Source organism: Chlorocebus sabaeus, chromosome 26 (assembly GCF_047675955.1).
Source record: "Chlorocebus sabaeus isolate Y175 chromosome 26, mChlSab1.0.hap1, whole genome shotgun sequence".
In the NCBI taxonomy this organism is placed as follows: domain Eukaryota; kingdom Metazoa; phylum Chordata; class Mammalia; order Primates; family Cercopithecidae; genus Chlorocebus; species Chlorocebus sabaeus.
In genome coordinates, this window is record NC_132929.1 from 10712318 (window position 1) to 10735249 (window position 22932).

A 22932-nucleotide genomic window follows, 5' to 3' on the forward strand; every position below is an offset into this window, starting at 1 on the left:
ATGCCCACTATTAATAGTACATTGGCAAGTTAAGAGATCCGCCTGATCAATTTAATTCCTGAGCTATCGCAGTTGACATTCATGACTTTTTCCCCAAGTAGGACTGCATTTCTGCAGACATATTCTCCATTTGCTCAAATGAACCCATTCCTTTAATAAGAGTTCAACTAGATCAAGATTTACAATGATAGCCCTGAAAAAACTTATCACAATTTATTTCTGTAATTACATAACATGATCTTGATTTGTTTTACACATAGACTTTTACTCCTGGGAACTTTAACTCACATGGATGTTATTTTCAGCTCCCAAATACATTAATGCTGGGTTTGTGATAGGAAGTGTAATCAGAAGGCTGACCCAGCTGATGTATAATGATTAAAAATGTAAGTCTTGGTAAATCTTATTTTTCCCTTTATTTGAAATCTCTCTCTCTCTCTCTCTCTCTTTTAATCTTAAAGCCTTTACTTTGAGACATGATGGAAAAGTCTTACAGATACATATGGAACATTGATCTCCACTGAGTGAAAACAATCTAACCAGAAAGCTTTGATGCCTGTCAATTAATGTTGAAGCTTAAATTATGGGAATAAGACGTATTGCGGGGCTTGAAGGAATAGATAATTAATATTTCTCTCCTTCTTTCTTGCTGTCTCCTTTAACAGAATCTATACCAGCCTCCTCATAAACCTTCTCAAGGGCAGCCATGTCCTCATGGGCCTCAGAAAACCCTTTTGCTACCCCGTCATGAATGTACCAGTGAACAAAGGCATGGTTGGCATACACCATGTCAAAACTTGTGATCCAGGTGAGCCCAGGCCTCAGCAACAGCTGTGGTATTGCCCAGCATGCACACAGCTCTCTGTACCTTGGCCAGGTCTTCATCAGGTACCACCATGGGAAGCTGGTAATTAATGCCAACCTTGAAACCAGTGGGACACCAATGCACAAACTGGATATTGTGCTTGGTCTTGATGGTGGTAACAGCAGCATTGACATCTTTATGGTGTCACCACAGTGCAACAGGCAGGAAGTCATCATTTGTTATGGCGAGGGTCATATTTCATCATCTGGTTGGCTGGCTCAAATCAAGCATTGATGATCTCTGCTACAGAAAGCTGTTCATGATAGGCTTTCTCAGCAGAAATAACAGGGGCATATGTGGCCAGAAAAAAGTGGACGTGGGGATAGGCACCAAGTTGGCCTGGAATTCTGTCAGATCAGCATTCAGGGAGCCATCAACTCTGAGGGAAGCAGTGATAGAGGGCATAATCTGAAGAATAAGGCAGTTAGTGTAGGTTGAGCACTCAATATTGAGGTTTCTATGACAGATGTCTACCACAAAGGCACACTCAGAGCGCTGCAGGGTAGTGTGGGTGGTGAGGATGGAGTTACAGGGCTCAACTACAGCTGTGGAAACCTGGGACACTGAGTAAATGAACTCCAACTTGGACTTCTTGCCATAATGAACAGAGAGACATTCTATCAGCAGGGAGGTGAACCCAGAACCAGTTCCCCAACCAAAACTATGGAAAACCAAGAAGCCCTGAAGACTTGTGCACTGGTTGGCCAGCTTGAGAATTTGATCCAAAATGAAGCCAATGATCCTTGCCAATAGTATAGTGCCCTTGGGCATAGTTATTGGCAGCATCTTCCTTGCCTGTGATGAGCTGCTCAGGGTGGAAGAGCTGGTGGTAGATGGCAATGTGAACTTTGTCAATGAATGTGGGCTTCAGGTCTATAAACACTGCCCTGGGCATATGCTTGCCAGCACCTGTCTCACTGATGTCAAAGGAGTCATCTCCCCCAGTGGTCTTGTCACTTGGCATGTGGCCATCGGGCTGGATGCCATGTTCCAGGCAGCAGAGCTCTAAGCAGGGATTATCAATCTGGCCATGAGCCTGGCCAACGTGGATGGAGATGTGCTCACGCATAGTGACTAGGGAACAAGAGGCAAAGGCAACAGGAGCAGACACCAGGTCCCGGTTACTTTTCTTGAGAAGCTAAGAGTCAAGGTAACACACTCAGAAATCACACTTTCTTTTTTTTTTTTTTTTTTTTTTTTTTTTTTTTTTTTTGAGACAGAGTCTCGCTTTGTCGCCCAGGCTGGAGTGCAGTGGCGCGATCTCGGCTCACTGCAAGCTCCGCCTCCCGGGTTCACGCCATTCTCCTGCCTCAGCCTCCGAGTAGCTGGGACTACAGGCGCCCGCCACCTCGCCCGGCTAATTTTTTGTATTTTTAGTAGAGACGGGGTTTCACCGTGTTAGCCAGGATGGTCTCGATCTTCTGACCTCGTGATCCGCCCGTCTCGGCCTCCCAAAGTGCTGGGATTACAGGCTTGAGCCACCGCGCCCAGCCAGAAATCACACTTTCAAAACTATTATTACTTAACATGCTCTGCTTCTGCTTAAATACAAAATGACTTGAGGATAATTAGCATTTTGAGGCATACAGTATTACTAGAGTCCCTTCCTATGATGTGTTTCGCATTCCTTTTTCAAACCAAAACAAATACTAATTTGTCTGTCTCCTGTAAGAATAAATATCGCAAACATTGGGACATTCTTTTTAGAGACCTTTTATTTCCTATCCTGATTTTGGCAACCTAGTCTCTTTGGTATATTGATCATAAGAGAAATTATTTAGTAGGCTTGTCTTACTCATGCACAGTTGGTGTTGTTCTGTTCTTTAATGAGTCTCAAGCAAAGAAGTATAAAGAGCAGCATGGTAAGGAAATTGCCTTAAAGTTGTATGATGGTTCTAGTCTCAGTTCAATTAACTGTGGTGTCCCAGGCAAATCACCCAATGCCTTGGTGTTCTCATCTATAAAGTACCAGAGTTGCTTCTGGCATTGCTGCCTGGCACAGAGTTGGCATTCAACAGTCTATTAATATACAAATACTAGTTTCATAAACATCTTCAAAGTTTTATATTGAACTCAATTCACTTCTGTGAAAAGTAGTCAACCAACGAAATGGCATGCAAATTAACGAGGCCTACTCCTATTCCACACTGTTCTCATGGCAGTCTGAGATTAGAAGAAACCAGCACTGGAAGCAAGAAGACAATGAAAATACCGTAACACAGTAAGCACTTTTAGTTCACTTTGTGGACAACTGAACTAGAAACCAGTTGGAAAAAACCAACCAACCAACCAATCAAAAATGGCCCAAATGAATCAGTGAACTAAAGTAGAAAAGGATCACTTCCCATCCAGAATTGTTTTTTGAAAAATGTCAATAAATTCAGCTTCTTAAAAGAGTTTTTTATATTAAACCAGGCATCTTTCAAAGAGAAGCGGCTACCTTTGAGGTTCTTGAACGTAGACTGCAACACGGAGATAAGTATAATAGAGTGCACAACATTAAATCAAAGGTGGAGGGGAAGAGGATTGTGGGGCAGTCATTTCTGGAGATCAAGAAAGAATTCAATCTACCTAATGCAAGGCAACTTCTGGGGTCCTTGTGTGTGAAACATTCTTTTTTTTTTTGAGACAGAGTCTCGCTCTGTTACCCAGGCTGGAGTGCGGTGGCATGATCTCCGCTGACTGCAAGCTCCCCCTCCCAGCTTCACGCCATTCTCCTGCCTCAGCCTCCCGAGTAGCTGGGACTACAGGGCCCGCCACCACGTCCGGCTAATATTTTGTATTTTGAGTAGAGACAGGGTTTCACCGTATTAGCCAGGATGGTCTCGATCTCCTGACCTCGTGATCAGCCCGCCTCGGCCTCCCAAAGTGCTGGGATTACAGGCCTGAGCCACCACACCCGGCTGAAACATTCTTATAAGAGGAAACTGTCTTCATGTTTTATATTTGCCTTAATTTTCTTTTATTATTTCCAGACCACCTCTGTTGGTTATGCTAAGTACTCCTTTTCTCTTTTTGGAATTTAAACTTTTTAAGGAAACAAAAATTAAAGAACAGAAAGCAAGACACATTGGAAATATGAACTCTTCTTTTACTGCATAAGAAATGAGAAGAAAGACTTTGTGTGAAATTCTGGAGTCTAAAATTAAAATGTAAACAGAGAATGCTCAGTGACCTTTTCTTAGGAGGCTCACATGAAGGAATGTCATGGTACATTGACCAAACTTTTATTCATTTGCATTTTCAGGATGTTGCTGTTAATACCACATGACCCTCAATAAATTACACTACGACATTTTGTACAAATCACTTCACTTCTGGTTTCCTCTTCGGCTGTGTTACTTCACCCTCTGGTTACCTGTAGGAAAAAAAAAAATGTATTTTGGGGCTTTATTTTTAAAGGGAGATTCACAGTTTTAGTCAATGTAAAGATATTGGTTCCCAAACTGTGTTCTAAGGAAATAGCTATCTAAGGTATCTTTTTTTTTTTTTTTTTTTTTGACGGAGTTTTTGCTCGTCGCCCAGGTTGGAGTGCAGTGACGCCCATCTCAGCTCACTGCAACCTCCGCCTCCTGGGTTCAAGTGATTCTCCTGCCTCAGCCTCCAGAATAACTGGGACTCCAGGCGCCTGCCAGCACGCCCAGCTAATTTCTGTAGTTTTAGTAGACACGGGGTTTTACCGTGTTGGCCAGGATGGTCTCGATCTCCTGACCTCAGGTGATCCGCCCGGCTCGGTCTCCCAAATTGCTGGGATTACAGGCGGCAGCCACCGTGCCCAGCAATATTGGTTCCTAAATTGTGTTCTAAGGAAACAGCTAACCAAGGTATCTTATTAAAAAAAAAAAAAAAGTTTTATGCTCTATTAAGTTTGGGAAATACTAGGTTAAAGAAAGCTAAACATGATTATTTCCAGTGGGACATCTGAGAGCCTTTAATTAGCTAACAGTGCACTGTGATTCTGCAAAGGAGGAACATTGTTTCCCAAACCTATCTGGCCATAGAACATATTTCTCAGAGTATTTTTCAAGAGTAGTATTTTCTGTAATATGTGTTGAAAAATAATGGTATCAGCCATCTTTGTACGTAAGCTCAAAAGGTCAGCCAGCCCTGAAATAAATGTAAGCCAAAAGGTAGAAAGATAAGTGAATAAAGCTGGCACACTGTCAGTCAGGAGTACCATGCTGCATTCTGAGTCAAGCTCCAGGTTTGTCTCTAAGAAGAAAAACAGGAGCGTCCAAAGCTTCTGGATTCCATTTAATTAAAACCCTTTTAAATTAAATCCTTGTAAATGAAGAGTATCGGTGGATGAAGAAAAAATAGTCTCACATGTCTTCATTTCCACCCTTGGCTCAGTACTGCTCCAGTTCCATTATTCTTAAACATCTATTAACATGATTGCTAAATAATTACACAGGCTAACTGCCAAGCAGTTTTCACAGGAAGCAAGGCACTGCTCTTCTGGCTTATGCAAAAGGGTCACTTTTTTTTTTTTTTTAAACCTTTATCTTGTTTTGATTGAAGAAACATCTCTAAAAATACCATCTGAGTGCAAGATAAAAAGGAAATAGCAATTCAAGGCACAAAGCTAAGTACATGCAACAATAAAGATGATTTGGGGGTGGGACAGTACAGAATTCAGAACTGATAGAAGTTATCAGCTCCATATTTCAGAAAGACCTAGTGTCTTCCTCTGCTTATGCTGTTCTGCCAGAATTTCAATTTTGGCAGAGATCACCTCGATGTTATAATGTACCGATTCAGAGGTCCCAAATCAGTAGACCCGATCCTAGACAGATCCTCAAAGGTCAGCTGCCACTAGTTGTCCCCTTCTTGATCATCCTTCATGCTCCCTGGATTGGGGCATGGCTAAACACTCAAGTCAAAGGATTAGTTGGCAATATCCTACATTGTCAACAAAGTTTTGAAGAAAAAGAGAGAGAGAAACTGGTATTTACTGAGCACTTAAGTGGAGATTATTTTCATAAACATTAGCCTATAAAACAAACAACTCTCCTGCCCCAAATCCAAACAGATCTTTTCCCTGTTATTTACAGATAAAGAAAACCGGCTTAGAGAGGTTATAAAATTTGCCTAAGGTCAAACCAAACGCTGATAAGCAAATTAGGTAAAATTCTGAGCCAGGTCTGGATGAGTCCAAAGTGTGTTTTACAGTATCATGCTGTCTCCTGATCATTACAAAATTTCATTTGTTTACAGAAGCACAAATGGCCCATTTATGCCTTTTCTCTCAGCATCTAGCAAAACATCTCAACTTTTATTACACCAACTTCAGGAGTCTTGATAATGTTTAGATCTTCTCATTCATTTGCCTAAATCAATAGAGCTATTTATTCTCAACTGTTGGCAATGAACTTTCTTAACTCAGCATTTTGAGAAAAAAAAAAAAAAAGAAATTCTAAATACTTGAATTGCTTCATTTCATGCTCATTGTTTCTGGCATGCCTCCTTTTGGTTTTCTTTAAAAAGAGATTCTAAAATCATGACATATTTAGATATGAAAAACAGGATGGAGAGCAATGGGAACACTAATCTGAAATAAGTCACATGGCTAGAGTACCTGTGTCTGTAGTAATCTCAAATTATAAACTCTTGAATTTATTAAGCAATCCTTCATGTATGCTTGATTGAAAAAATAAAGCACTGCTGTAGAACTGTAGACTTGGATTCTACCCCACTCTTCCACAGTTGCCACCCTGGTTAAGTCTGATTGTTTCCTCATTACTTAAAATAAGTAGAGCTCTTAAATTCCTTCAAAAATTCCCAAGATTCTATAGTCAACTGCCACTCAAACTTGCCTTTCCAATGAATAAACAGTTTAAAAGAATTCAAATCCCACCACCTTTACCCCTTTTTAAATTCTTTTGACAAGGACAAAGGACTTACCCATCCATCTTCCACCTAAATTTGCTTTTTAGTGACAGAAAAACCAAGCAGCAAAGAAAAAAGTATGGTCACTCATCTAGGCAAGAGTGATGTACATTGCTTGGAAAATAGCTGAGAGCGCAGCTTAACAGTCCACTTAGTTTGGTTGCAGGTATCATACCTCATATCCCCTAAGGGAGAGAGAAAAATCAATCTTTTCCAGGAAAGATGGTAATACAGTAAAGCGTCTTTCCCTTGCGTGGCCTGATACCATATAGTTACAAATGAAAATAATTCTATAAGTGCATACAGATGCCCACAGCACCTGCTTTCAAAATCTTTTAAAAGTGCAATTACATAACAGGCTATCTGGCTTGATCCTTACTCTAATAACAAATAGACCTGGGTTTCCTAGTATCGCGTCCTTGGTATTTCACTCCTCTCATCGCCTCATCACTCTCATCTCCCCTCCTCACCTGACACTGACACAAGTGTCCTGATGCAGTAGGACACATCATAAAATGAGAGTCTGGACCATATTCAACACAGCCTGGTAGAGCTGAGCAAACACTAGTTACTCAAAAATATAACTGACTTGACTTTCTGGGTTTAACTTCCTTATGAAGCAATCATTCCTTCAAAATGTCAGGACCAGAAGGATTTCAATGATAGTGTGCAGTTCTTGCTTGTTTCTTCAAAGATTCCTTGGACATGGCCAGGCCCATAGGTAGATGCACTAGAGGAGACACTTTGGGGGAAATGCTCCCCTTCAGATACTCTAGCAGATGATCAAACTGGGAAACAGAGAACTAGTGGGCAATTTTCCCCTCTACACATACACATAAACATTTCTTTTTTTTCCCCCGTTCTGGGCACCATGCCCAGGGACCTTATAAGCAGAGGTCCCTTGTCAGAAGACATGAGTCACGTTCACTGGTAATTCTGCCATTATAGCCTCATTCATGTGAAGACAACACAGTCATCTTAGTACTCGCTTCTCAAACTACAAAGTGCCTGTGAATCACCTGGGGACTTTGTTGCGATGTAGATTTAGATTTAATAGGTTTGGAGCAGAGCCCAAACTTCTGCATTTCTATAAATACCAAACTTCTATACGATGTTGATGCTGTTGGTTCACACATCATACTTGAGTAGCAAGGTCCTAAGTACCTCTGCCTTCCCATATTTGAACCACATTTTACCTGAAGGTCTCCTTGTGGCTGATTATCCCAAGAAAAATAAGGCAGAAAACTCAGAATTTCTGCCATGGGAAAATTCTACCCTGCACACAGGAGTTAAGTTCTAACTCTCATTGCCCAGACTCAGGATCCTGCTTCTTGCCCAGATTGATTTGGCAGAGTCTTCCTATTTAGCTGATGACAAATCCTGGCTCAGCCTTACCAGCCTTGGCTGATGCCACTCTGCCAGCAACCCAAACATTAGTGGTGTGGAGAACCTCCTAAAATATAGATTCCTGGGCTCTAATCCTGAGATTCTGACTCATTCAGTCTGAGGTGTGCCTCAAGAACAAACAGACATCTTAGGTGATTCTAAGATTTGAGAGAAGGAAATGCATGTGACCACTCTGATAGATCGGAGAAACCTGTATCTTACTGCCAGTAGTATCTTTACATAAAGATATTACTTTATGTAAAGAACAGTAAGAAAAAAGGAAACAGAATTTAAGCATTTGATAGTATAACAGAAGAAACAAGTTCCTTCCCAATTTGGACACTTAAGCATATTCATGGTTAAGTCTGGTGTATTCTGTCCTCTTCTTTAGAGAAGTTCACTAAAAATGTGCAGTATATATTATACATTCTACAGAAAATGATTTTAATGTAGGTATGATTACAGATACACTCAGTGATCAAAACATGAGAGGAATGGTTATTTACTCTTCTGATTGAACAAATGAAACTAGAATTGTTCATACACATAATTTAAAAAAATATATTCAAGACACCAAAACCAGTTAATATAAGAACTGAACATTAATTAGTGACAGTAAAATGGCAGAAGCAAATATAAAATACAGAAAATAACTTTACTCAGACATTTTGAATGACATGTCCTCCTTTAGGACTACAGTTTGGCTACTTGGTCCCTTCTGGGGCAGATGTGGCATCCTGAGGTGTGTAAGCCTCTGCAGGTGCAGATACAGCTCCTGCCACAGTAGTGGTGGTCTCAGATAAAGCAGGGATGGCTTCTGGATTGGAACTGGCTCCTGTCTCACTGGCGGTGGTCTCAGTCTGACTAGGAGTGGTGTCAGTTTGAAAGGCTGGAGTTTCTTGACTGCAGCTGGTGTCTGTTGGACTCGGTATGATGTCAACTTGAACAGTCATAGCCTCTTCTTCTGTTTCCAATTCTGTTTCTTGATTTTGAACTTCCTCACCTTCTTCTACCATAGCAGGTGGTAGCTGTAATAAAGTCTAATTAAAAAAAAAAAAAAACCCAATATGAAAAACAGCTTATAAAGCTAAGCTCTCACATTATCATTCTAGAGTTCTCCAAAACAGTGCTGACCGTTTTACATTACAGACGTTAACACCTCTGATGGCAATGGTCTAGGTCCTGCTAACACCAAGGAATATGCCTACACAGATGTCATATACTGATAATCAAAATACATACAAAATCTTCAGAGAGGAAAACAACCATGAAAAGCCATTAGATTTTTAAGCAACAGACTTTGCTGTAAACATTTCTGCAAAAAATAGTGACTGATTAGGACTGATTATAAAACTAACTCAAGAAAGCGTCAACTTTAATCAAAGAGCCCTGTGAACTGGGCGCGGTGGCTCATGATGGCATTCCCAGCACTTTGGGAGGCTGAGGCAGGTGGATCACTTGAGGTCAGGAGTTCCAGACCAGCCTAGCAACATGGTGAAACCCCATCTCTACTAAAAATACAAAAATAGCTAAGCTTGGTCCCAGCTAGTTGGGAGGCTGAGGCAGGAGGATCGCTTGACCCTGAGAGATGGAGGTTGCAGTGAGCTGAGATTGTGCCACTGCACTCCAGCCTGGGCGACAAAGTGAGATTCCGTCTGGAAAAGAACAGAACAGAACAGAACAGAACAGAACAGAACAGAACAGAAAAGAGAAAAGAAAAGAGAAAGAGAAAAGAGAAAAGAAAAGAAAAAGAGCCCTGTGAGAGGTAGAGAGGAGCCTGGCCTTAAGACAAAGCCATGGGAGAAGGGAGCAGCAAGGAACAAGGTTTCCATCCTGTTCAACCAGAAAACTGGAGCAACTCTATATGCTTAGCCTGCCCTTTGCCCCATGGCAGTCTAGTGACTTTCTCATCAGGGACTCTGCTTACAGTGCTGGAAATTGAAATTATTTATTTATTTATTTATTTAATTTCATTTAATTTATTGAGACAGAGTCTGGCTCTGTCGCCCAGGCTGGAGTGCAGTGGTGCCATCTCAGCTCACTGCAACCTCTGTCTCCTGGGTTCAAGCGATTCTCCTGCCTCAGCCTCCCAAGTAGCTGGGATTACAGACATGTACTACCATGGCTGGCTAATTTTTGTATATTTAGTAGAGATGGGGTGTCACCATGTTAGCCAGGCTGGTCTCGAACTCCTGACCGCAGGTGATCCACCCACCTCAGCCTCCCAAACTGCTGGGATTACAGGCATGAGCCACCGTGCTCGGCCTTGAAGATTCCTTAAAAGTACCATGCACGATAGCAGCAAAAAAAAGAAAAAAAATACTTAGCAAAATGTTAACAAAATATGTGTAAGGTTTGTATATTGAAAACTACAAAATCCTGATGAGAATTCAAAGAAGATCTAAATAAATGAGAGATCTTATTCATGGATAGGGAGACTCAATACATGAAGATGTTAATCTCCTCAAATGGATCCTAAACAATGGATCCTACTCTTCAAAATACCCTTTAAAAACTGCAGCATGCCTTTGGGGGTAGAAACTGACCTGCTGATTCTAAAATGTATATAGAAAAGCAAAGATGCTCAATATCACCAGTCCTTAGGGAAATGAAAATTAAAACTAGACTGAGATCACTGTATATCTATTAGAACTGCCAAAATTTTAAAAAGGCCTACCATATCAGGTGAGGGAGAGGATGTGTAGCAATCAGAACTCTCACACTGCTGGTGAGAGTGTAAAGTGGGTCAACCACTTTGAAAAACAGGTTGGCAGTTTCTTAAAAAGTTAAACACATCCTTAACATATAATCCAGCCATTCCACTCTTAGGTATCTACCCAAGATAAAGTGCAAAGACTTGCATAAGCAATAGTAGCCGGAAAAAATAAGAATACACACTGTAGATTCCATTTATATAAAAATCTAGAAAATGGAAGCAAACCTATCATGACAGAAAGCAGATCCTTGGTTGCCTGGGAAGGTAAAAAGGGGACTGGTGAAGGGCAAGGAGGGATGACAAATGGGCACAAGCGAAAACTCTTGGGATTATGGACATGCTCTTTATCTTGACTGTGCCGGCAGCTTCACAGGTAAACACCTATGCCAGAACATATAAAACTGTACACTTTAAGTTTGTGGACTTTATTGTATGTGGAATTCTATCTATATAAAGATGTTTTAAAAATATGAATGTTACATAAATAACAATAGCCTGCTTTAGTTTAGTTGATTTCCCACAAGGAATTAGGTACTTTAAAGATTTATTCTGAAAAAAAGAAAATTATTTCTACAGCAAGAAAAATAAGTCAATTTTGAGAAACTCACCTGATGATAATGATGTGTAGTCTGTATCAAATGCATGTACATGTTGTATACAAAGTTTGCCATCTGGGGCATATTTTTTATTATTTGTACTTCATGAGATGGTCTCTCTCCATTCTAGAAAAAGGAAAAAAGAACGTTAAGTATCTAGTAAAACAACCCTAGAAGGTAACACTTCAACATAAACCCATTTCTTAATCTTATGAATAAACATGATTAGGGTATGGAAGAACCAACCGTAAGAGGATATAAAATGCAAGTATGAAGAGTAGAATGAAGACTTCATGAATGTTTAAAAAAAAAAAAAAAAAAAAAGACTTAAATAGAATAAAAAGGGGGCCCGGGTCAGCATGCTCTGCCTGCTGGCCACGTGACTCCCATTAAAAAAAGATTATTTAAAAAAAAAAAAAAGACTTCATGAAGAATAGTGATTCCACTGAAATTTAGAAAAGTTAGAGACCAGAAGAGCTAAGAGTCGCCAGCTTTTAATGTAATTTTGGGCTGGTAAGTGAAGTATGGGTTTTAGTTTACCATCTAATATAAAAGAATTAGTAAGAGATAAGTAATTATTTGACTAGAGAGAAAAGTCAACATGGTCTGAAACAGCAGTTTCTAAGACTGTGCATGCTCCAAAGACAGTTCATAAGATAATTCAGAAAGAAAATAGTAACACTCTTTGTCCTATTTAGATTTTCCTAAAAAATAAGAGGCTAACATTTACTTTTATTTAATACATGACTATGAGTCAAGAGGGTGAATATTCAAATGCTCTTTTTAAAATTTTAGTGTCTATCAGACTGTTAAATTGCGGGCACCTAGGCTCCAGCCCCTACAGATTCGGATTCAGAAGGTCTGGGTGGAATGAGCTGATTCTTTGTAGCTTCTGACAACAATCTAAGAAACACTGCTCTGTAAGTGTAGGTAAAGTAGTAAAGCAAATCAAGAAAATACAGAACTTGCACTTCTTTGTAAACCACCCTAAAATAGAGATTAACAACTTTCTTATTTATAGTTATTAATAAAATGTTTATAAAGTCTTATCCTTTCTTATGATAGGAACAATTTAGAAAACCATTAAGGTAAAAAACATACCCCAAAAAAGGAGGATTCAATCTTAAAGTGACAAATTATTTAAAGAACATGAAGTTAGAAATAATTTAGTAAATTAAACAACACTTCTCAGAAGTAAGCAGGATGGCAGCATTCCATCTAAGCAGGTCTTCTTTTGATTAATGGTTATTTTCTGCAATGGTCAGAACTCGTATGTACAAATACTGCCATGTTGTTATGACTAGGAACATGGAAGAGTTTTTGTTTGTTAGCTTATTTTCTGGAGTCTTGCCAAGAACTGCCTTTCCTTGAGATGCAGCACTCTCTGGCCCTCACTATGTCTTGAGCAGAAGATGGGGAGATGTTCTCAGCCCTAACCTCCCCAGGGTCTGGAACTCATGAGTGTTATCTAAAGCATGGGTTTCCAAGCCTTCTGTTCAGTGATACTGTCTGACCTGCACTTCAGATTTCTTCAGGTGTGACGTGTAGCCCTTACATAGAAAGCACCTGGGGAGCTTGTTACACATGATGACACCTAGGCTCTGTCCCAGACCTCTTGTCAGGAATTTGCCTGTTTAATAGCCCACAAAAGATGGAGAAACTCAGATATAATAGGATTGTGTCTAGACTTGAGCCTGACACTTGAGGCTTTATGTGACCCTACCACCCCATGATCTCTCTCCACTGTTTTCCTATTTCTCCACAGCAGCATTTCTTCAAAAATAAGTAAATAAAAAGGCAGTTTTTAAAAAAGTACTTATTATTATTAAACATACAAGACTTAAGATTTTTTTAGAGGTGTGGAGGGAAGACATATACTGTGAACATCTAAAATAATGTTATTTAAAACCCAATGGACCCCCAGGACAATTCATTAAATAAAAAAGCAAAGCCCAAAAGTCTATAGCATAATAACCTTCATGTAAGAAGGAAAATAATACAAAAATAAACATATCTCTTCTCCTTTATACAAAAGGAATATAAGGATTAAATGAGAAACTAAAGAGACTGGTTACCTAAGGAGGGAAGGTGCTAGGAAAAGGGGAGAAAGAAGTGGGGATAAGAGGGTGTAGTATTTCTCTATCTTTTCATTAAATATATGTGCTCTCTCCTCCCTCATTTCCCCAGAATGTAAGCTTCTTAAGAACTCAACTATTTATTGCTCTATTTTCAAGTAAGTAGTTAAGTTCTCCTTACAAAGCTGAAGACGAACAGTATAGAATAATGATAAATTACATGAACTCTGGGATGTTATTCCAAAAGACCTCCTGGCTTTTCAGATCTTGGATCCTCTATCTGCTAGATGCATGGCCAAGCTACTTAGCTTCTCTGACCCTAAGTTTCTCCATTTGTAAAATGGGGTTAATAAAATAATCTAATAACCTAATAGGCTGTTTTTACTGAGATGAAAGTGAGATAATGTAGTAAAGAACTGTCTGCCTAATACATGGTAGTGACTAAATGTGGGCTGACATTATTATTTTTAATTTGTATTTATTTATTTATTTTTCATATAGAGACAGGTCTCGCTATGTTGCCCAGGCTGGTCTCAAACTCCTGGGCTCAAGCAATCCTCCTACCTCGGCCTCTCAAAGTGCTGGGATTATAGGTATAAGCCACTGCGCCCTGCCGGTATTATTTTTATATAGAAAATCTAACTCAGTTCTTCAGTGCAGCACACTAAAACAGGGACTATATTATCTATAATGTTCCAAGCTAATGTGGTCACCTATAAGAAAATCCCAGTTTCCCACTCTGAGGAATGCTGTCTGTAAAATGAAGACAGAAGTCCTACCTTTCTGGTGGTTGGGAAAGGTTCTGTTGGAATTATATGCAAATGAAGGGGTCGAGCTGTGAGCTGACTGAAAGCTGGAGTCAGTTCAAAACAGTTTTGAAAAAGGGATACTCTGGCGAAGATATAAAGTCCAAGTCTGGCTCTAGACATGGCCACTACCAAGCGACGGACATCCCTTTGGGAAATAAACAAAATAATTAGCACACTTCAAGATTATTAACATTTATGCAGCTTTTTTTTTGGTTTGTTTTGTTTTTTACATATTTCATTAGATAGTCGTGTTAAGCCCCGGCAATAAAAAGTTAAGCTTCTTAAAAACTTAATAGAAATTAATCAATGTTACATGACTAATAAACCAAGTAAAACTTAAGGCTTTATTACTAACCTCTTGTTGGTTTTTTGAGGGGGAGGATCACAAAATAACCAATGCATTTATTTAAAAAGTCTAAGTAATATATTAGTATTACAGTATAGTTCAATCATCAGTTACCAACTTAATGCATCACTGTCATTGAGTCAATCTGAACTAGCTCTTCTTCCACTTCACCTACCAAAATCCCAGGCTCCATCAAGGTAAAATTTCACTTCCTAGATAACTCTTACCATACTGTTTTATACTTATTTACAACAATAAGTACAAATGGAAATATAGTATGATGCTATAAAACAATACAAGTTGAGCATCCCTAATGTGAAAATTCAGAATCTGAAACTTCAGATAAGGGACAGTCAGCCTATAATATATCTTATCCATGTATTTATTCTAGTATTTAGATTCAATGCCTGGCCTATAATAGGTACTCAGTGTTCATAAAAACAGTGATAAACATGGTTCAATTGAATGATCAAACTATACATGTAGCTGGCTATCTGATGAATCATGTCATTTTTCTTTAATCTATTTTTAAAAGAACCTAAGTTTTTTTAAAAAAAGGTTTAAATCAAATAAATGTAAAGAGGGCTAATGTAATTTCACCTCACTGTTAGATAAAATGTGTTTTAGTGAGAAAAGATAATTCTGGTTTCAAATGCGGAGGACAGTTTTTTTACTTGAGTTGTTTTTAGATGGCTAAATTTTTGAGTACTATGCAAAAGGGAAGACTTTCATGAAGAATAATAAAGCCTGGGAGAATCACCTCCAATCTCTGAAAGAACGTGTAAAAGAGTGTTACAGAGATCTAATGTTACAGAGATTATTCTCTGTAACATTCAGAGAGACAAAGAAAACCAGGAACTGGACTATTTATCTAATAGCTTTTCTTTGTGTAATGCAAGATATTTGGGGAGTATCTCTAATTCAACCTCATTTTCTATGGTGTTTTATGGTCTAGTCTATGGTCTTAAAAGAATCTAGTTTCCTTAAGGAGGTACAGTGTGGCACCAGCATATGCTATCACTTATATTCTTGTGTTATGTGTATGTGTCTGAGGGGACAGAGCAGGGATAGGTAGCCTTCCCCCAGCAACAAACAAAATTAAGACATGCTCATTTAGGTAGAAGGAAAAGACATATTCCTTTACAGGAACTTTGAGGAATCTCCACATTTGTGACACACTGGATTCATGAAGGAAATATTGTTTTCTAGTTTACTGTAAGCCAAATTATTATTTTTGCCATATTTCCTTAGAACCCCAAGGGGTCATACTACAGTTGGGTAGTTCCAACACTGGTAACTGAAGGTACACTGCTAGAAATACTTAGCATAAATTCTCACACAAATGTTACAAATAAAATTATGGTGGAATTTAATGTTGTTCGGGGGAAAAAGGGTTAGTGGTGAAAGCAGGTGATAAACTGTTGTTTTCATGGTGACCACTGTAATCCCCCTCACATCCAGAAGGCCCTCTCTCTAGACAGAGCACAGGTACAGCACTATTGCAATGAACACTGTATGGTCTCTCTGAGAAAACTTTTCCCCAGCCTTCAGTGCTATAGTGCATTAAAGTGGCTTTTGTAAGTGTGATCTCCATTGTAATGAGGAAATTTGAACTAAAAATTTTCTGCAGATTCAAATGTAGGGATCTTCCAAGGATATATTAATGAACCTGTCACTAGACCCTAAACTCCAGAAGGGCAGAGATCATAAATGTTAGATCTATTACTAAATATTAAGAATCCAGCACACTGACAAACAATGGATGGATCTGAAAATGTTTGTTAAATGAATGACCAAATACTATGAACATAACAAACCACCAGGCAAAAAAACAAAGGATGGTAACATGAGTAGGCAGAGCTCCTTGGAGTTATGTCTTGAAAGCAGGGCAATGTGGACTGCAGCATTCTTTCTTAGTCCCCAGAAGATGGCTGGAGAGGAAAAGCACTGTTAAACAATAATGCCAACACTCTGATAGAACCCCTATGAGGAAACAACAGAGGAAAGCTGCAGCCTCATTACTTGGCTCAGAACAGGTTACACGCATTTCTATTGGTAGCTAGGCTGTCCAAATCAGTTCGGTACAAGAACAATGAATGCTGGAAAAGGGACCAGAACTGTACCACTACTCTGGCTACTAAACAGCTCCACATTGTCCTAAAACAGGCCTCTGGAACTGAAGCTGGCTCCAACCCAATCACCCAATTAGTCCACCCTGGCTGAAAAAAGGTGTGAGCAAAAGAAACAAGGCAGGCACTTGGAAAACAGTCTAACAGTTCCCTAAAATGCTAAATACAGAGTTACCATATGACCCAGAAATTCTACTCTTAGGTCTATAACCAAGTGAAAGAAAAACAAGTGTTCACATAAAAACTGTATATGCATATTCATTGCAGCATTATTCATTCTAATAGCCACAAAGTGGAAACAACCCAATGTCCAATTGATGAATGGATAAATAAAATGTGACATAGCCACACAATGGAATACTATTCAGCGATGAAAAGGAATGAAGTACTGATATATTCTACAACAATGAACCTTGAACATATGTTAAGTGAGAGAAGCCAGTAACAAAAGACCACATATTATATGATTCCATTTATATTAAGTGTCCAAAATAGGCAAATCTACAGAGATAAAAAGTAAATTAGTGGTTGCCAAGGGTTTGGGGGACAGGGGAGGGAAGTGATTGCTAAGTACAGGGTTTCTTGCTAGAGTGATGAAAATGTTCTAAAATTGATTTGGAGATAACTGCATAGCTGTTAATATACAAAAAAATCATTGAACACTTTAAATAGATAAATTATATATGCAAATTACATCTCAATAATGTTATTAAAAAAATGAAATATGGCAGGAAGTAGGTTTCCTTGGTATCCTGAAACAGAAATAGTTTCTTGCCTATATATAAAAGGAAGAATTTGAAAGATTAGCTTTCTAAAAATCAGAAATTTTTATTAAGTTTGATAAAATTCTAGCTAAGATACCTAGGCTAAGCTACCTGGGTAACTGGGATCATAAATAATAAACTGACATAACACTTCTATGAACAACCGCCACTAACACTATCCCCCATGAAGAAGTTAGAGTTTCAAAGGAAAATTTTGGCAAACACAAATAAATTTACCTTATTGGGATAAAGGTATTTTTGCTAGAAAATGTTGACGTTCAAGACAATACTGAAATCTGGTGTTCTTTTAACCCTTCATTTATAAGCATTTTATCATCAAAATCTTTCTTTTTTTCTAAGTTTACAGAAACATTAGGCAAAGGGCAGCACAGAACTAAGGTCACTGGAATTTGAAGACCAAGTACCACAGAGTTAAGAAAACAGGTAGGGAGAGGAGGGGGGCGGAAGGAGTGTTCATATATTCATACTGTAAGTTTTTGAGATGTTAATTATGTAAACCATAGTGACAGCCCATTCAGACGGCAGTTTATCAATCTCAGTGAGAAGAAAGAATTGCTTTTTAGAAAAGTTAAGTCTGTAAATACTGGCTTGACACTTAATATGCAAAAACAAACTATTTTAGAATGCGAAACAATTTCTTAAACCATTACATCTTTACTTACCCTTACATAAAAGTTATCAATCTCATGAAACCTGATTACTGGGTTAAGCTTCAAATAGATCTTAATGACAATATTATGAAAGCCTGGAGAATTTTCATGTCTATCCAATAAAGTAATAAAATAAACTCTCCTTAGTTTTGTTAGTATGTCATATAACATGAAGGTTTATATAAAACTAAATGGATGCTTTATAATAAGAAGATATTATTTCCATAAATCTCTAGCAGATATATACATCATAATAAATGATAAAAATAGATTATTGTTTGTTTTGACAATTCTTAATCCAGGGAGAACAAATGGCTCCTTTATCCTCTAACACTGAAGCTGAAAGATTGTGTATGAAAAAAAATGAGAAAACATATTATACAACGAAAATTTATTCTGAAGACTTTTTATTTCTTTATCTCCTTTAATTTCTGATATTATGTTTCTAACAGATACAGGACAGATTAAGATTTTATGATAAAATGCTATCTCTGAGTGTTACTAAAGAGTAAAACTGTTAAAATTACTAAAACATTTAAGAGTAAAAATATCCAGCAGCAATGACAATAGTTACTACAAGGGATCTGATGTTACATTCCAACAAAAAGCAGCAAAAGTTGCCGAGTAATTATAGTTTAAACTTAAAAAATATTTAGAACACTTAGCCACAGAATTTCAAAATTGAAATAGATAGTAAAGTTCAATAAACATTATGAAAGTTTTTTCCTACGTACCTCAGATGGCCCACTGCCCTGGTTCGTACCAGAGAAAGAAGGATATAATCATTCTGTTGACCTTGAAATCTATCAACAGTTGTCACCTAGAAATAAAAAATGGAAAATATGGTGCATTTGCAAAGCCAAAAGATGCTAGAGATCATTTAAATAATGTGCTACAAACAAACATCTTATCCTTAAAATAATCAAACCCAAAAGAAACATAATCATAGACTTGGAATTCCAAGAACAAGTTAATGAACATTATTAAATAAACCATACTAACCAGATCAAACTACATCCTTATGTTATTCACACTTATAGCACTTGTCTTCACCTTTGCTGATAACTAAATAACTATTTTGGAATTAACAGTCTTCCCCCATTAGACTGCAAAACTTCATGAAAGCAGGGACTATGTCTAGCTTATTAACTGGTATCCCAGTTTGATGCTCAGCAACATAACTTAGTATGCTTATTTATTAACATACCACTAGTAAATGTCTACAGCATTCCTCCATCAAAGAAAAAAAACAAATAATCTTCATTGTACTTTCTGTTCAGTTTGAAAATATATGTACATGGGAGGCCAAGGTGGGCAGACAGCTTGAGCCCAGGAGTTAAAGACCAGCCTGGGCAATGCCGTGAAATCCCATCTCTACAAATTATACAAAAATTAGCTGGGCATGGTGGCGTGTGCCTGTAGTTCCGGGTACTCAGAAGGCTAAGTTGGGAGGATTGCTTGAGCCCAGGAGGTGGAGGTTGCAGTGAGTTGAGATCATGACACTACACTCCAGCCTGGGTAACAGAGTAAGACCCTGTTTTGTTTTGTTTTAAAAAAAAAAAAAGAAGAAAAGAAAAGAAACAGTGTATGTACAAATAGGGAAGTTCAGAAAGGTTTCAGTCACTAATATTGGCAATTCAGGCATTTATCTTTTCATCAATTCAACAAAAAGTTTATGGCTTACCCTGCAGAAACGGTAATTTATAGTCTATCTTTAGGAAGTGTACAAAACACTTTTTAAGTCAACTACATGGAGGTATAGTTTCTACACAATAAAATGTGTTCAAGTGTACAATTTGATGAATTTTGACAATACATTTTCCCATGTGACCACCACCACAATAAAAATGTCCATCACCACAGGCCTCATTTTGGTCAAATCTGCATCCACCAGCCCCGGGGAACCACTGATTTACTTTCTGTCACTATAGATTATTTTTTGCCAGTTCCAGAATTACATAAAAATAGCATCAAAAGGATATATTATTTTGTGTCCTATTTCTTTCAATCAGCATGTTTCTGAGATATATTCATGTGTGTGTACACAAGAAATTCATACCTTTTTGAGTATTCTCTCACTGAATGAATATACCAGTTTATCCATTCACCTGTTCATGAAAATTTGGTTTCTAGTTTGAAGCTATTTTGCATAAAGCTGCAATAAATATTCATGTACAAATATTTTTGTGGACATGTTTTCATCGCTCTTGAATAAATATGTGGAAGTGAAACTGCTGAGCTGTACAGTAAATGCATACTTCATAAGAAACTGTCAAACTTTTCCAAATTGCCATCCCACTTTACACATTCACCAGCAATGTTCCCGTTCTAGAGTTTCAGTTGTTGTACATCCTTGCCAACACTTGTCATAATGTCAATCTTCATCATTTTACATATTCTTTTGGGTAGGTAGTGGTATATCATTGTAGTTTTAATTTGTATTTCCTTGACAACTAATGATGGTAAGCACTTTTTCATGACGTATTGGCTAACTGTAGGTCTTCCTATGTGAAGTGTCTGTTCAAGTCATTTGCCCATTTTGTATTGGTCTGCCTTATTTAGTAATAACTTTTATAGGAGTTCATATATATTCTGGATATAAGTCCTTTGTTGTTATATGTGGCTATTATACCTGGGAATTCTTTTGCCACTCTGACCATGTGGAGAAATGGGCTCACATACTGACATTGGCAGGGCAGAGTAACATCATTGAGCTACCCTGTAACCCAACCTTGGAACCACCCTATTTCCATCTTGTTATGAGAGACAGTAACCTTCCTTATTATCTGAGTCAGATTTTCTGTAAAAGGACTCAAATATTGAGGTCCTTCTATTTCTAAACTTGCAAAATTATTAGTTTCTTAGTTTCACTCTATTCCTTATGAAGTATTCTGCAGTGTCTATTCTTCCCTATATTCCTTTGATTTTGTTTTCATTCCACTGATTTTATTTTCTTCCAGCTTACATTTCATCTCTTTCTGAGTTCTTACATTTCTCTGCTTTGTAGCTGTTCCTCAAAGATATGGTTACTTCATTAAGTATTTTCCAATTTACAGCAAAATGTATATTTAAAAATTTCATCTTTTCCAGGCCAACATGTTTTCTAGAGCATGTATCCTATCTATGTTTTGCTGTTCTTCATTTTTTCCTATAAATTGAGCTTGTGCTAGTTCCCTTTATACTATTTACCACTGAATAAGTAAGTTTCTTAGATTAGCTACATGTGAGACATTAAGATGGGGTGAGCAAGGCTGTTTTCTGAAGGCTGGATGATTTTCATAACAAAAGGCCCTTTTTTCTTCTACTACTGTCCAGATAGTCCATAAAAATAGAGTTTGTCCCCTCTTTCTGTCATTTTCCTGTTACTTTTGCATAATTTCCAAAAAAGGTGAGCTTTTATATAGCCATGTTCATAACCAAAGTCCTAATTTTATGATTAGTATTATCTTTATGTGTTTTCTAATGTATTCAACCCTTCATTAATGAAAGAAGCATCATTTTGTTTGATATTATGCATTTTTCATTATATAAAAAATATTTTTTTAAATCCCAAGGTCTGAATACATTTTACAATCTTCCCTTATTCCCAAGACAACCTCCCCTTATACACAATAAAAAGCAGTCTAAATTATATCTCTGCAAAGCAAAACAAACATACTCCTCATTACAGTACACAAATTATAATGTAATTCTGTTATATATCATTTTATGAACAAAAAGTTTCAGAAACATTTATTTCTGTTATCATCAATAAATGTCTTTTATGCAGTAGTTGAGATAGAAAGTCACAGCAAACCAGCAAGACTGTCAGATAGGGTTGTCAGAGAATTATTTATAGTTACCATTATTTCATTTTCTCAACTATCTTAAAAAGAGACAGCAAAGAGACAAAGTAGAACAATATAAACCTTTCCATCTTGCCAAAATGATGAATAAGAGAACTTATAAAAGTACCTTGTTTGGTCTTCCAATCAATGGATTGTTTCCACATCGTCTATTGATGATGTCGCGAATAAGATGCTTTTGGCCATTATACGTTGTTAGAATACTGATTTTGTCAGCAGGATAACCAAGTAAACACATGTACATAAAAAGTGCTACTACGTATTCTGCCTCTCCAAGATTCTGCAATGCAAACACAATCAGATTGTGCATTTATTTGCTTTTGTTTCAATTTTATAGAGGAAATGTCTGATGTAGATAAGCACAATTTGTTCACTTTGCACACTGCAAGAAGTGAAGACTTAGTAACTTGGATAAGTGAACACCTTTCATAAAACTGAGGGATTATCTTATGCTACATTAACACTGATAAATAAAAACTTTTAATTTGCAATACATGGAACAATCCTAAAATAAAACTTACCAACTTAAAGGCTTAATATTCCTAAGACCACAACAATCCCAATATAGATTAATACTATTCTGGCCAGGTATGGTAGCTCACATCTGTAATCCCAGCACTTTGGGAGGCCAAGGCACACAGATCACTTGAGTCCAGGAGTTTGAGACCAGTCTGGACAATACGGTGAAACCCTGTCTCTACTAAAACACAATTATTAGCTGGGCGTGGTGGTACATGCCTATAGTCTCAGCTACTCTGGAGACTGAGGTTGGGGGATCGCTTGATTCCAGGAGGCAGAGGTTGCTGCGAGCTGCAATTGTACCTCTGCAATCCAGCCTGGT

General features: G+C 37.8%; 1 protein-coding gene and 1 pseudogene across 1 annotated transcript in view; both read right to left on the reverse strand.

The window, feature by feature from the left end:
- Positions 1 to 524: 524 nt before the first annotated feature.
- LOC103245893 (tubulin alpha-1B chain pseudogene) lies at positions 525 to 2026 on the reverse strand (annotated as a pseudogene).
- A 1909-nt stretch (positions 2027 to 3935) lies between these two features.
- AQR (aquarius intron-binding spliceosomal factor) overlaps positions 3936 to 22932 on the reverse strand; it is a 115599-nt gene continuing 96602 nt past the window's right edge. The window contains exons 31-35 of the mRNA XM_008017124.3: positions 22201 to 22371; positions 18981 to 19066; positions 14307 to 14481; positions 11465 to 11578; positions 3936 to 9180 (exon numbers count right to left, since the gene is read on the reverse strand). Of these exons, the coding sequence (XP_008015315.3) occupies positions 8845 to 9180; positions 11465 to 11578; positions 14307 to 14481; positions 18981 to 19066; positions 22201 to 22371 (882 nt within the window). The 3' untranslated portion in view covers positions 3936 to 8844. The remainder of the gene's footprint in view (positions 9181 to 11464; positions 11579 to 14306; positions 14482 to 18980; positions 19067 to 22200; positions 22372 to 22932) is intronic.